Raw genomic sequence first — 15,754 nt, 5'->3', positions numbered from 1 at the left:
CGGAAAAAAAAAAAACAAACCTACAATGAGGTATTACCTCACACTGGTTAGGAAAAGGTATCATCAGAAAATCTACAAACAACAAATGCTGGAGAGGGTGTGGAGAAAAGGGAACCCTCTTGCACTGTTGGTGAGAATGTAAATTGATACAGCCACTATGGAGAACAGTATGGAGGTTCCTTAAAAAACTAAAAATAGAATTACCATATGACCCAGCAATCCCACTACTGGGCATATACCCAGAGAAAACCATAATTCAAAAAGACACATGCACCCTAATGTTCACTGCAGCACTATTTACAATAGCCAGGTCATGGAAGCAACCTAAATGCCCATTGACAGAAGAATGGATAAAGAAGATGTGGTACATATATACAATGGAATATTACTCAGCCATAAAAAAAGAATGAAATTGGGTCAGCTATAGAGACATGGATGGACCTAGAGACTGTCATACAGAGTGAAGTAAGTCAGAAAGAGAAAAACAAATATCATATATTAATGCATATATGTGGAATCTAGAAAAATGGTACAGATGAACTGGTTTGCAAGGCAGAAATAAACACAGATGTAGAGGACAAACGTATGGACACCAAGGGGGGAAAGCGGGGTGGGGGTGGGGTGAATTGGGAGATTGGGATTGACATATATACACTAACATGTATAAAATAGGTAATAAGAACCTGCTGCATAAAAATAAATAAATAAAAATTTAAAAAAAGATCCCATTCTGCACAGCCTTCTTCCCCAAGAAAGAACTGTGACTCAACAAAACCACATTTTAACAACATGAAGATTTTGTTATTATAAATTTCAAAACAAAATGGAGGAATTTTCACATAATATTTATAACCTTCAAAGTACAATATTAATACATATCTGTCAGTTAGAAATAACAGCAGTTTGTTAGGCTACAGGGTTTAACATAAAACCAATTTACAAATGTGGAAAGCAGTAGTGGTCCAATATTCACCATTACACATGAATCTGTTTCTTCCAGAAAATTTTTCTTAAAAAATTAAAATTTCAGTATTATGAAATATTAAAATAACACCCCAAACATGCCACAATCACTATTCACAAATAAAATTAAAAGGAAATATACAAAAATTCACTTAATACTGTTAAATAACAATAAACTACAAGATTTCCTGAACAGAAATGGTAGGACCCCTGAATGTTTTACAGTGAATGTCAGGAAAAGAATTAAGTTATGACTATTTTCATGATATATAAGCCCAAAATTTACATGACCATTTCAAGATATCGCAATTAAGATTTGCAGTTGGTAAGATGCACTAAACAAATAGTCCTTAAAAGTGAACACAAATGCTTAAAACACTGTTACCAACACCAAGGTGTATTTATGATGTTCAAAAAGATGCATAATTAAAACTGTAATATTTACTATCTCTGGTAAACAGATAATATCTATAATGCTTTAAAACAATCTTCCAAGTTCTCATTTCTCTCATTTGTATTTTTCATGGCTCATTTCAAAGACATATTACAGCTTTCAACTGATTCCAAGTGAATGTTATTAAAACACACACACACAGCTCCCAAATGAAATAAAACTGTTGCCCAATGAAGTATCATCCATTCTAATAAAAGAATTGTATTTAAAACAAATAAACAAAACAAGACCTCTGATGTTTGACTGGACTTGTATGGTTTAGTTTTAACTAAATTAAAGCACGATGTAAAATAGGTAAGTGTATTAGTATACAAATATCCAATAATATGCAGTAAATATTTCTAAAATGAGAAAAAATAAAAATAAATAATTTTGGTGCTTTAATTTACTGGTATTTAATGTGAGATCCCCAAAATGTCAGATATTCACTTGCTTGAATCAACTTCTGCATCACATGCTTTCCTAAACATAATGTGCTTATCAATTTCTTACTACTCTATTCGCCAATGTTCAATAAAAAAAATTATATAGCATGAATGTTAGAGTGTTCAAGTTGGCTCACTTATTTTACTGTTAAGCGAAGCTGGATTTACATTCCAGGAAACACTGCAGTTTAATTTTAAAAACAAACAAAGAAAAAACGCAGCAGTAAAACAATTTGTGAGGAGAAACAGATGCATTCACGTATAATAAAGCCACTGCAACTTCTTCAGGCATTCAACTGTTGTGTTAAATAAACAGACAGTAGTTATTTAGCAGCAATGATTCCGCAATAAATAATGCATTGTGTTTCTCAGTCCTGCACAAAAATTGCAGCTACAGTTACATCAATAGCTGTAACCTACTGGCTCTAATGGCAGAGAAGACCTTAAAACCAACTGTACAAAAAAATTGTCACACTGTGACAACAAATATAAAAACAATTTGTAGGTCTGAAATAAAAAGACTCCACTGTGAAGAGGACAGTGTAGACAAACGAAGATTCCAAGTCCACCAAAAGAAATAACTGCCTTCAGATCTGAGTCCTTGATTGGTAAGAAAGGCTGGGGGCTGGGCTTGAAAGCATGTTACCAGACTTAAAAGAGCATGCTCTGTCTTCTGTTCTTCCCATGTCCTAAAACATAAAGTCATTTTAGGAGGCAGTTCAAGGTTCAGTTTTATCCCACATACAGTATTTGTTGACTCTATGAAGCTAATGTTCCCACCAGCAAAAGCTAATATTCCACGGTAAGGGTGATCAGCACTGTCTTAAATGACCCTTTTGTTGATGGGGTCAGTCTACAGCTTCTATGCTTCCAAGTGATGAACCTGATGACTAGGAAAGCACAAGATGTGTCTTCTGCCTCAGGTGCCAGGGATGGCGTGTGCAGTGATCAAGCCAGGCCACTTGTAAAAGGTCTTTGTGCCATCTGCAGCTTTCAGGATCCCTGATTTGACTGAGTCAGATTTCTCTCTGAAGAATTACTGAGCTGCCCACATCATACAGGAAAGTATGTGCAATGCTAAACATACACAGCTGTGGAATGCACTGTACATTGTTTTTTACATCAGTAATTTTACCGATCAATTTATAAACCCAAAACTTGGTTCCACGCAAAATTTCATGATCGACACGTGAAATGGTTTATGACAAACACACCTGTCTCTGGATAAGAAGAATTTCGAAAACCCGGGTCCTTTTGCAACTGAATCTCTTTCAAACTGAATATTGATACACCTAAAATGCACAGACAAAAATTATCAGATGAAAGCCTATCATTAAAGCAAATATAACCCAACTATAGACAAAATATCTAAAAATGTATACTGATTCAACATGAAACATTTATACTACATTTACAAGGTTACAACCCTGCTGAAATACTTTCCCTTTTGTCCCAATGTCTTAAGAAAACCAAACCAAATAACCTCTCCCTCAGAACCTTTCTCCCCCAATTCTGCCTTAAATCATGCTTTGAGTATGTATTTCTCTAAGGAGAATGTCCATTGTCTATTTCTAGGGCTTACTGAGGTTGGAAGACCTAATCAAAATGTATTACTCGGTTTTATTCTCTCTGTTCTTTATCTGTCTCCTTATGATGGCGTGAAGGTCAAATCCTCAAACTATCTTCAGAATTTTAGAGAAAAACAAGAAATGGGTTTGTACACCTCACCCACAACTCAAACTATAAAACTTGGTATTAATAATGAAATGTAAATATCTTAAAAAACACTTGTAATTCATCCTTCTTTTTTCCATCTCTGCCAGAGAGGTAGTCTTTCATTAAAAAATATCCAATAGGGGCTTCCCTGGTGGCACAGTGGTTAAGAATCCACCTGCCAATGCCAGGGACATAAGTTTGAGCCCTGGTCCAGGAAGATCCCACATGCCGCGGAGCAGCTAAGCCCATGTGTCACAACTACTGGGCCTGTGCTCTAGAGCCCTCGAGCCACAACTACTGAAGCCCTTGTGCCTAGAGTCCGTGCTCTGCAACAAGAGAAGCCACTGCAACGAGAAGCCCACACACCACAACGAAGAGCAGCCCCCGCTCACCGCAACTAGAGAAAGCCCGTACGCAGAAGACCCAACGCAGCCAAAAATAAATAAACTAATTAAAATATGTATATATCCAATACGTTCTAAGTGAAAAGTCTTGAGGAGTCTTGATTCCAATTAGAAAACCTTTTAGTGAATCAACAGTCTAGTAAATGAGAACGGGAAATTAATGAAAGCTTTTGGCTGTTCAGTTCCCAAATATTCTCTTAATTCCCCACTCACCTTGCTAATTTTTTAAAATCTATTTTTGGCTGCATTGGGTCTTTGTTGCTGTGCGCAGGCTTTTCTCTAGTTGTGGCAAGCTGAGGCTACTCTTCGTTGCAGTGCGCGGGCTTCTCACTGTGGTGGCTTCTCTTGTTGCGGAGCATGGGCTCTAGGCACACAGGCTTCAGTAATTGTGGCACGCGGGCTCAGTAGTTGAGGCGCACGGGCTTAGTTGCTCCGTGGCATGCGGGATCTTCCCAGACCAGGGCTCGAACCTGTGTCCCCTGCATTGGCAGGCGGATTCTTAACTACTGCGCCACCAGGGAAGTCCTCACCTTGCTAATTTTAAAGTAAAATATTGGGGTAATTTATAAGACACTTCTGAGTAAAATCAAGCAGTTACCTCAGGCACGAGAAATCAGCTATTTTAGTGACAATATGCTCACCAATGTCATGGGGATGGTAAAGTCAGAGTGAACACAGTAAAGGAAAATCATCTTCACATCTTGAAAAGGAAATTTACTTCCACAAAAAAATCTTGTTTTGGTTGTGCTTCATTACTATTTGCTTGAAATCCATTTTTAACAACTCTAAATCAAAGCAATCCAGATTGGGCCTAATGACAACGTCTATCATCAGATGGCATTTTCCAACTTAAAAGTCAAATAAGACTAATGATCCACATCTAAGTGCTACTGATTTCTTACAGAGTCGTGGCAATATGCTCAGTGTTAAAAGAAATAAATTAAAACAGGCAAGTAAGACATACACCTCCCTTTAAGGAATTCTGATCTAATTACAGAAAGACCAGAATTTTAGGCTTAAAAACCAACCATCTTCCTAAATCTCTAATTCACCCCAGTCTCCAAACCTGGATAAAAATAAAGGGGGTGGGGGAATGCACTCTAGAATCTCTCTTACTTTCAGGTAAAGCATGTATCCTTGGTCCCAGACTTCGAAAGTACACATGTTTCATGGCCTCTTCTGCTGAAACCCTTTTCTTAGATTCATACTGTGAGAAACCAAAAAAACTGCTTCATTAATTTTTTTCTCTAAATACTGGAAAAAGTGTGGGCAAGGGGGAGGGGACACACACACACACACAAATTAGCATTTAAGCATTTAGAGCTACTCTTATCTTGATTACTTAATACACTGACTATTATTTTTAAGAACCAATTTGGAGTACTATGTTCTAATGTGAGTTACTACTGAGATTATGTAGCAATGATTATATCTCAGTTACAAATTTCCAAGATAAAGCTGGATCTTAACGAAAAATTTAGATGCCCTATATTTTCTGAAGTGATGAAAAAAAGCAAAATATCTGACCTTTTTTTTCACGAATACCAAAGGATTACTGGAAATATACCTAATACCTTTATGAAAGACATTTTTAATTACCTATTCAATACCCATTTCCCTTTTTTCCTTGACGAGATAATGTAGATTTGTTTAAGGTATCCATGCTTCCAATTCTGACATATGAATCATGACTATTCTAAGTTTAGGCTAATTATGGCAATCCTGCTCCCCAATTCTCAGTCTCTCTTACAATTAATATTCTGGCCTTAGGAAGATTTTGGAGACCTAGGAAGAAGTCCTTACAGGGGTTTTTGGAAAAGCCTTTGCTTTCCAGATACAAAAGGACTAATGCGACTGACACACTCTTATCCTCTCTCTTCTTCCTGCTCTGAATGAAGATATGGATGGTACTTGGGAGGTACAACAGCCTGTCAGGCAGTAGTATAAGGAAAAGAAAGAGAACGTAAGAGAACAGGAATTGCAGAGAACATGGCCTTGACACAGCTGATCAGGGCCAGCAGCTAACTACCTCAGACTGTTCTAGGTTACAATGAGAGACCCAGACACATTAAGAGAAACCGTAATTTTTTTTCACCTAAGCACATGTCTTAAGCATGCTAGATATTACCATAATCTTATTTGTCATGACAAATATTTGAGGGAGGTATTACTGATCCCATTCTACAGATGAAGAAACTAAGGCTCAGAGAAGTTAACAGACCATTTAACAATTATAAAATAAGATATAACTTACCTGAAGAAATTTCGTTATCAACTCGATTCCTTCAGAGTCTAACCTAAAAACAACAAAAGACAAGTAGCAATTTATTCTTTTTTAATCTTAGCTGATAGCAACTTTTCAAGTAAAACTATTTTCCAAATGTTTTTATCTGCTAAATTCAAGTGCCCTAAAATAGCACACCTTGCTGCTTTCAAACAGACTCAAATCTTTTATCCTTAGAAGGTTTATTTTGCCACTTGTTTAAGAAGAAACCACAAATAACTGGGCATCAACTCAAATGTTCAATATTCAAGAGTTAGATTATTAAAACTATAGAATTTTTTAAAATCACCATTCTGTCTCAAAACAAAATAACTTCTATTATTGAAAAAGCTTCAGTAAACTAGATCTGTTTTCATAGTGTTCCAGTGAAGGCAAGAGTACAAAAGCATCATTTTCCTATTATACAGGTGAAAACAAACAATTAAGTAACCCCAAAATATATCACTGTGGTTCAAGATAAACAGAGATGAGTCATTCAACAAATTTTTACAGGGCGGTCGGCTGAGCATTGGACACTAAGAGCTATAAAATTCAATTTAAATATGCCTCAATAACTTTATAAAACTTCATTAAAAAGGGATACAAAACCAATCAGATGGTCAATAAAGACATAATTACAAGGATGAAATTAATAAAACAGGGAGTAGAGGGTTTAGGGGTTATCTTAATGAGATCATCTCTTGATCAAAAATCACTAATTCTACCTTGCACTGACTTTCACTGGTAAAAGCACAATTATGGGGAAAAAAAATCCCCCCCTTCCCCCCTAGTGCTTAGTCGGTACTGTGGACGCTGTGGCATAGAAATTCTCCAGCGTCTTCTCATCCTTTGCAGTTTGCCATTCTGACAAATAACCAGAACTCCTTGGCCATAGACAAGCTAGGTGCTAAGGTCATAAAGAATGTGCTTTAAAGAGCTGCAACCTTTTATACTGGACATTACAACATATATACATATGTATACATATATATATGTTGTAATGTCCAGTGTAAAAAAATATATAAAAATAGGATTTATGCTATTTGGGAGAGACACATACAAAAAGTCTAACACATTATTCTTCCTAAGAAAGTCTGCTTAGAATATTCTTAGTTGCTATAGTGACAAGAGCATCAATTCACATAAAAACTTTCAAAATATTTTTGGTACCAGAATGGTTTTACTATTCTATGGAACTAGAGTGAGTGTGTAATGTTGTGAGCTATGTGAAACAACGAAACAGATATTGGCCTTATTTGGTATCCTGGTGCCCTTTTCACTTTTATTTTTTCTTAAAGAAAGATGAAAAAATACAGTCAAAGGGGTTATTCTATGTTACTTATTAAAAATGTAATACATTCCATAAGTAAATATGTTGTGAAAAAAATTTTTTTAATAAATATTTATTTTTGGCTGGGTTGGGTCTTCGTTGATGCGCATGGGCTTTCTCTAGTTGCGGTACATGGGCTTCTCATTGCAGTAGCTTCTTTTGTTGCGGAGCACGGGCTCTAGGCACGTGGGCTTCAGTAGTTATGGCATTTAAGCTCAGTAGTTGTGGCTCACGGGCTCTAGAGCACAGGCTCAGTAGTTGTGGCGCATGGGCTTAGTTGCTCTGTGGCATGTGGGATCTTCCCGGACCAGGGCTCAAACCCATGTCCCCTGCACTGGGAGGCAGACTCCCAACCACTGCACCACCAGGGAAGTCCCCTGACTCAAATTGTAATGGGAGTCTTGGATGGATCTGAGGTAGGTCTGAAAAGAAACTTTAATCGGATGGTCAACATATAGGATATGAAGGGTCAGAAAGAGTTTATATTCTTCAAATACAAATTGTCATTAACATTGACTGAAATGCTGATGGGTCATCTTGTGTAGGAGTCAAGATTTTACTTATAACACATTCTTAGGTTTTTCTAAGTAAATACATATAGAATAATTGTGTAGAAAGCAAAGCAAACTTCATCATGGTCTTCACAGTACTGAATAAGGCATTAATCAATGACTTCTTTCTGGGAAATGGAACAATCTACATAAGCCCTAGAATTTTATCATATATATATTCTATATTCATTTTATTTACAGCTCAATTCTGTGGACTCACATACTTTGGTAATTCTTGCTCACTGAATTATAAAATTAATGACACAGGAAGGAAGAAATTAAATCCTAAAATATTTAAGAACTGTGTATGTGTATCACATATTTTTCCCTGAATCCTTACTGTGGCTAATGCTTCAAGAGACCAAAAAAAACAAACAAACAAACAAAAAAAACAACAACAGGTGGGTTCCCCCCTTTTCACTTAAAGAGGAAAAAAAAATACCTGGGTGCATGGTTAATTAGAGGCTGTGGTTTATATTTTGGAAAGTTGTAGTTCTTGAACTCATCATTTGAAGAAACACCTGGCCAAGTTTCCTGAGATGGAGTTCCTGAATTTAAAAATATATATATTTATAAATATATAGAAATTTTTATACAGGCAAATATATATAAATAGGGAGAACTAAGAAAGCGTCTTAAAGAACAATTTATATTTAATAGATAATTTGATTATTTCAACTGAAACTAAAAAGATAGAAATAGTAAACATACAGATTTTTTTTTTTGGACTAAGCAATGATGTCATAAAAATGTTGTCTAATTGACACCTAAGCTAAAATATTTCCTAATAATGTGCTAAAAGTCAATTTTCAATAGTATTTCTCTTCTCTGTTCTTCCATACAATCATTATTGCAAAGGTAGAACTTGGTAAATAAAAAGCAGAAGTTACCTAGAGAGGATCTATCTTTATTGTAATTATGCTAATTATAATTCTTATAGCAGCTATTTATGTTAGTCTCAGTATCAAATTTATAAATATATTTTTTAAAGATATAGTCTTATCTAGCTACTCAATTATATGTAACAAATCACTGGGAAGAGAGTTCTGTTACCTAGCAGTCGGAAAATTAAGTGCAGTTCATCTTCCACAGTTGATCCTGGAAACAGAGGTCTTCCAGAAGCCATTTCAAAGAAAATGCAACCAACACCCCTACAAAATGTAGCATTAAAAAAAAAAAAAAAAAAAAAAGATGAGCAAACCATTTATTTATTATTAAGCACAAGAATCTTTTCCTTAAGGTTGCCTCTCTGGAGAATTTTGTACTAGCCTGCTAGAAAATCTGCAGAGATTTTTTTTTTCAGATCCGACTAATTTCTTAACATTTACCCTATTTGTCTCAACTTCCATACTGCCTTATCCATTTTCTCCACTTAAAATGTCCAGCCCTCCTCTGCATGATCCTTGAAGAACACCATTAACAATGGCTAATAATGATATAAAGCTTACTATGTATTAGGTAGTGGTTAGCAGGGCTAGGGAGAAGCAAATATTTCAAGATGTTTTTATGCAGGAAGCAGAGACAGAACACATAGATGCAGGGTGAAGAGTGTGTGAGTGTGTGAGTGAGTGACAGCAAGAGCGAGAGTGAGTGAGAGAGAGGGAGAGAGTTAAGAGAAGGAAGAGAAATGGATAGAGGCTCACTAAATAGATACTGTCTTCTAGGATCTGTGTGAATACACATCAGTTTAAGACAGTCCTTCTTTTGAAGGGCTCACAATCTAGCAATTATATAATAATTTAATTTTATATTTTAAAATGTTATATAGAAGATTAAATAATGGAGCCACTATGGAAAACAGTATGGTGGTTACTCAAAAAAAATGTAAAATAGAATTACCATATGATCCAGCAATTCTACTTCTAAGTATATAAAAGAATTGAAAGCAGTGACTCAAAGAGATATTTGCATCTACAACATGGGTGAACCTTGAAGACATTTATGCTAAGTAAAATAAATCAGTCACAAAAAAACAAACACAATATGATTTCACTCATGAGATACTTAGAAAAGTCAAATTCACAGACACAGAAAGGAGAATGGTGGAGGGAGAGGGAAATGGGGAGTTACTATTTAATAAGTACACAGCTTCAGTTTGCAAGATGGAAAAATTCTGTAGACTGATGGTGGTGACGCTTGCACAGCCATGTAAATGTATTTAATGCCAGAGAACTGTACACATAAAATGGTTAAAATGGTAAATTTGGTTGTATATATTTTTCTACAATTTAAACAAGTTTAAAAAAGAAATGTTACATAATACAAAAATTATATAAATGTTCAAACCCAAGACAAAACAGAACAAAGTATATGATTTATCACTATACTAAGAGTGCAAGCAATAAGTATAACCACAGTTCAGAGGAAGGAATTACCACGGGAGGCTAGGTTATATTCAGAAAGGATTTATGAAAAACTATGTTTTGAAGGCCCTAGGCACAGGCCCCAGTTATAGAAAAAGAGCAGGCGTTCCAGATGGGTGAACTAGTATGAACACAAGAGCAAAGGTGGGAAAACCCAGGCTATTTATGAAATATAGTGAGTAGCCACTTGGCTAAAAGGAAACGTTTGTGGAGAATAGTCTGAAATAAACTGAAAAAGGTAGTTTAGAGACATTTTATGGAGATCAAGTATCAGACTGAAGAATGTACCTTATTCTATAGGTAATAAATGGGGAAGCAGCAAACATGTTTAAATAAAGGAGTGTCATGATCAAAGTGCTATGTGAGGAAGATGCCTACGGTATTTTTTCAATATTATTTTTAGATCAACTTAAAGCAAGTGGGTTTTGGTGAATATTAAATGATGATAAAAATAAATTTTGTTTTAAATTACTATGTACCAGACACTCTTCGAAGTGCTTTATATACATTAGCTCATTTGGTCTTAACATTATCCACAGAACAGCCTTTTAAAGTAGTTATTGTTACTATTCCCATTTCCTTAAATGAGGAAACTGAGAAACAGGCCAATGATTTCAATAAGGTTATTGTATAGCTCTAAGTGGTTGAATTGGTATTTAAACCTAGGTGATCTTACTTGCCAGAACTCATAATTGTTGCTTACGTTTTATCTCCTTAAAGCCAAATATCTATCGGTATGCCCTGTGTTAATGGCTACATTCTTTCAAAATTATAAATGGCAGTAACATCTGCATATATTTACCACATGTCAATCTGTGTTGAGTACTCTGAGGAACCGAGAAGCACATCAGGCGGCCGGTACCACAGTGTGACAACTTCATTTGAGTAGGTCTTTGTGGGAACTGACTTGGCTCTGGCTAGTCCTTCACAGGGAAAAGAGAACAATTAAGAAATAGCTGGAATGCATTTCCCAGTCCATATTCTCACCGTGCCTCCAGTCACAAGGATGCCTGAGATGGCTACTCTATACCTTTTTGAGGCTTAACAAAATTAGTTTTATGAATTTTTTTTTTGAGTGTGCGTGGTCTTGGGTCAGCAAATCCTATTATTTATTAAACTAAATAATAATAATTCCACATTCAGAGACCATGCTTACTTTTATGAGTGAATGCACCTGGTACAGTATCTGGGCTAATCTAAACTTAAGATACCCTCCTTCTATCCACAAATTATTATGCCAAAATTATTTCCCACTTGAATTTAAATTAATGCAAAACAAGCCAATGACATTCGTCACCTTTTAACCTGATTCCAACTTCCATTTGCTATATCAATTCTTACCAAAAACCATGAAGTTACTGGTTCATGATCCTGTTAAGTTTTATTGACAATTCCCTTGCAGAAGTTTATATTTAAAGAAAGTTTCCTTGGAATAAACTACAATGTCATTCTGTACTTTCTAAGTTTTAAGTTACATGGTTAATTTTAAAATAAGGTGAACCTCACTGTCTTTGGATATTATTAATTGCTGTAGACGACGTAAAACATGAACCATTCCTTTGCCAATTTAATATGAAATTCACTGATTATCTAGAAATAAAGGCAAGAGTTCACAACTTTATCTCTTGAGCCACTGGCGTAAGAGAGTAGCTTTTATTACCTCTACGCCTCCAAATTCTGATCACCTAAAGAAGTAACTTTAAAAGATATATGAAGAAATATAAATTTATTTTAACATACAGTTTATTTCAAACAACACAGAATAATTAATTTTTAGGCTGTGATTTCTGTTGTGTGTAACTATTGTATCTAATTAAAATATTAAATAAGAAAAATGTAATAAAAGGATGATTCAATACTTTGTTAAACTGGATAAAGCCACCCAAATGAAACCAGAAATTTAAAAAATTAGGCAGTACTCATACTATTTTCATTAAGTATAAGGGCTAAAGGATGTAACTGAAACAATGTTGACACTGTTTTATTACAGGTTTTACTCTACCATCCCAACTTGGTAAAATAAATTCAACAAATTTTGGTAATTAGCAAACGGAAGCAGCTTTCTGATTTCTCTTCCTGATGTAATACTGGGTTATATGGGGGAAAGGACAAGGCTGCAAGTTTGCTAATACTATACATATAACATCAAAGCAATTGCAGTTATAGTTTCCTCAGTACCTTATACTCCACCTCCTGAGAGAATTCTAAATTATGATGCTCGCTCAAACAGGCTTCTGATTCAGTTCACAATTAGATTTGCAATTTTGGCATGAAATGAAATACACAGTAATTTCTTCCAAACCAAATTAATCGTGATATGGTATTATTACATAAACCATTTTCTATTATTAATGAAAATGTCTATTTATGTTAATACTTCCCTGATCACAGGAAAAGTAGGTCATAGAGATCAAGAACAATTTATTGTAAAATACTCAGTTATATGACTCTCCCTCACTTGTGTCCAAAGTATACTTACTATGAAACCAATAAAAAAATAAATAACTAAAAGCAATAGAGACAAAATTCATTGTACTATCTCATGGAATAATTAGATTTTCCTGTTGGCCTGTGTGGACAGATAAAATTTGCTTGGCTTGGTTTGTAGAGATAAAAAGCAAAATTTAAAGCACTCATAGTATTCCCCCACCAAAAGTATATTTTTGATGGCTTTTGCCATTCTTTTTGCATATCTTACAGCCAAGCAGGGTTTCTCCATCACTGCCATTCATTTGGGGATTAAGGAATAAGGAGCAGTAAATGCAGCCTGGCCAAAAAAATTTAAAAGAGGGGCAGGGAAAGAGAGAAAGAGAATAACAATTACTAGGAAAATAACAACATAAACTATGCCCTAGAGACTCTATGTAAGCATATGGAAATGACTTATAATTTCTCATTTAGACTCATGTGACCGACCCAATTCCTTTTAAATAGCAACCTACCTTTCAAACAAATGGAAAAGTGTTAAATGAATAAAGTACAGGAGTTTTCAGAACAAATTCACCACTTAATAACAGTGAATTTTTAATCTGTTACTAACAGAGTAACACTTGAAACACTAATATTTATCACATTAATCAAGTATTCCAAAAGTAAAACTACTACAATCACTTATGAAAAATGATAAATACTAACTATGGAAAACTGCATGGGCTTTTAAAAACTAACTTCTGTTACAGTACTCAAACTCTCAGAATGTGGAATATTAAAAAAAAAAAGTTACTATATGGAGTTCCTTCAATATAAAAAAGTTTACTCCCTAGAAGCCAAAAACATGTAATTTTATTTCACCTTTCTAGTCCCTTATAACTGGATTAGCTAAAGAGAGACAGACAGACAGCTACTAATTAAATTATTAAGCATATAAATAAATACAAAGCATGGTGGCAGGGACTTCCCTGGTGGTGCAGTGGTTAAGAATCTGCCTGCCAATGCAAGGGACATGGGTTTGATCCCTGGTCCAGGAAGATCCCGCATGCTGCAGAGCAACTAAGCCCATGCGCCACAACTACTGAGCCTGTGCTCTAGAGCCCGTGAGCCACAACTACTGAAGCCCATGCTCCTAGGGCCCGTGCTCTGCAACAAGAGATGCCACTGCAATGAGAAGCCCACGCGCCACAACGAAGAGTAGCCCCTGTTCGCTGCAACTAGAGAAAGCCCGCACAGCAATGAAGACCCAACGCAGTCAAATGAATAAATTAAATTTAAAAATAAATAAATAAAACTATTTTTTTTTTAAAAAAAGCATGATGGCAGGCATATTAAAGGAATCCCTTTCAGTAATGACATTTAAACTCTTTAGTCTCAGGACCCCTTTTAGGCTCTTAAAAATTATTGAGGATCCAAAAAGCTTTTATTTATGTAGATTATATTTACTGATATTTGCATATTAGAAAAACAGAAAAATCTAAAACTTCTTCCTTAAAAACACCATTTATATGTTAACATGCGTGTTTTATGAAAAATATTTTTTCCAAAATAAAATAAAAATTAGTATGAATGGCCTTGTTTTACATTTTTGTAGTCTATTTTAATAGAAGACAGTTGGATTCTCCTATCTACTTTTGCATTCAATCTTTTGTGATGTTACTTTGCAGTTATATATAAAGAGAATCAGGTTTCACAAGGATGCGAAATTGGAAAGAAGAGCATTTTAATAGCCTTTCTGATAATTGTGCATATACTTTTTTTTTTTTTTTTTTTTTTTTTTTTCCGTATGCGGGCCTCTCACTGTTGTGGCCTCTCCCGTTGCGGAGCACAGGCTCCGGATGCGCAGGCTCAGCGGCCATGGCTCACGGGCCCAGCCGCTCCGCGGCATATGGGATCCTCCCAGACCGGGGCACGAACCCGTATCCCCTGCATCGGCAGGCGGACTCTCAACCACTGCGCCACCAGGGAGGCCCTGCATATACTTTTTTGATACTACATCAAAATTAGAAAATATTTAGCTTCTTAAGGATTATATGGTTACTTGGAACTATATCAATCAACTTCTAATACTTTTGCTACATTAAAATTCACTGGTCTATCCTGCACTTTAAATGGATATTTTACCTATGCGTGATTCTATAATACCATGCATTGGTCATCTGGAAAATACTGGTTCTCTAGGCTATTCAGATATTACAAATGTTTACACATTTCTTTAGCATATCAAAAAAAATCATATTTGTTAACGTCACCACTGATCTCACCAGAAAAGTCTTCAAGTACTGGGAAGCTATCAAATTCAAAATGGCAGATCCAGGGCTTCCCTGGTGGCGCAGTGGTTGGGAGTCCGCCTGCCGATGCAGGGGATACAGGTTGGTGCCCTGGTCCGGGAAGATGCCACATGCCGCGGAGCGGCTGGGCCCGTGAGCCATGGCCTCTGGGCCTGCGTGTCTGGAGCCTGTGCTCCGCAACAGGAAGAGGCCACAGCAGTGAGAGGTCCGTGTACCGCAAAAAAAATGGCAGAACCAAATTTCCAAAATCTAGTTTTTGCTTGAAAACTCAAATTTTACTATTGTCAAGAAATACTTTCACAGTTGTTTTCCTTGAAATGATAAGGCTCACTTCATTCATTTTTTAAGAAAGCATCTGCCAAATACCTAAGTCTGAGTAACCACAGTTTGTCTATTGGTCATTTTTTTCAAGTAAAAATGATACTTCTTAAAATAAAAAGGTGGTGGGGTGGGCTAGTTCAGTTTGCACTCATATAATTACACAAGCACTTTTCCTTGAAATAACCATAGTATTTCTGTGTGCAGCAAATGTGTTTTATGTATATTTCCCATTTCATCACACAA

The 15,754-nt window shown here is 35.7% G+C and overlaps 1 protein-coding gene across 2 annotated transcripts in view; it reads right to left on the bottom strand.

Moving 5' to 3' along the window:
- Positions 1-833: 833 nt before the first annotated feature.
- Positions 834-15,754, bottom strand: part of CDK17 (cyclin dependent kinase 17) — a 99,662-nt gene continuing 84,741 nt past the window's right edge. For both annotated transcript variants that reach the window (XM_060112615.1, XM_060112614.1), the window contains 7 exons: positions 11,272-11,392; positions 9,160-9,257; positions 8,549-8,654; positions 6,217-6,259; positions 5,079-5,169; positions 3,057-3,134; positions 834-2,531 (listed from right to left, as the gene is read on the bottom strand). In XM_060112615.1, the coding sequence (XP_059968598.1) occupies positions 2,494-2,531; positions 3,057-3,134; positions 5,079-5,169; positions 6,217-6,259; positions 8,549-8,654; positions 9,160-9,257; positions 11,272-11,392 (575 nt within the window). In that variant the 3' untranslated portion in view covers positions 834-2,493. The remainder of the gene's footprint in view (positions 2,532-3,056; positions 3,135-5,078; positions 5,170-6,216; positions 6,260-8,548; positions 8,655-9,159; positions 9,258-11,271; positions 11,393-15,754) is intronic.

Source organism: Mesoplodon densirostris, chromosome 11 (assembly GCF_025265405.1).
Source record: "Mesoplodon densirostris isolate mMesDen1 chromosome 11, mMesDen1 primary haplotype, whole genome shotgun sequence".
NCBI classification, from domain to species: Eukaryota; Metazoa; Chordata; class Mammalia; order Artiodactyla; family Ziphiidae; genus Mesoplodon; species Mesoplodon densirostris.
Note: the sequence above shows the minus strand (reverse complement) of the source record. Positions and strands in the feature narration are given on the sequence as shown.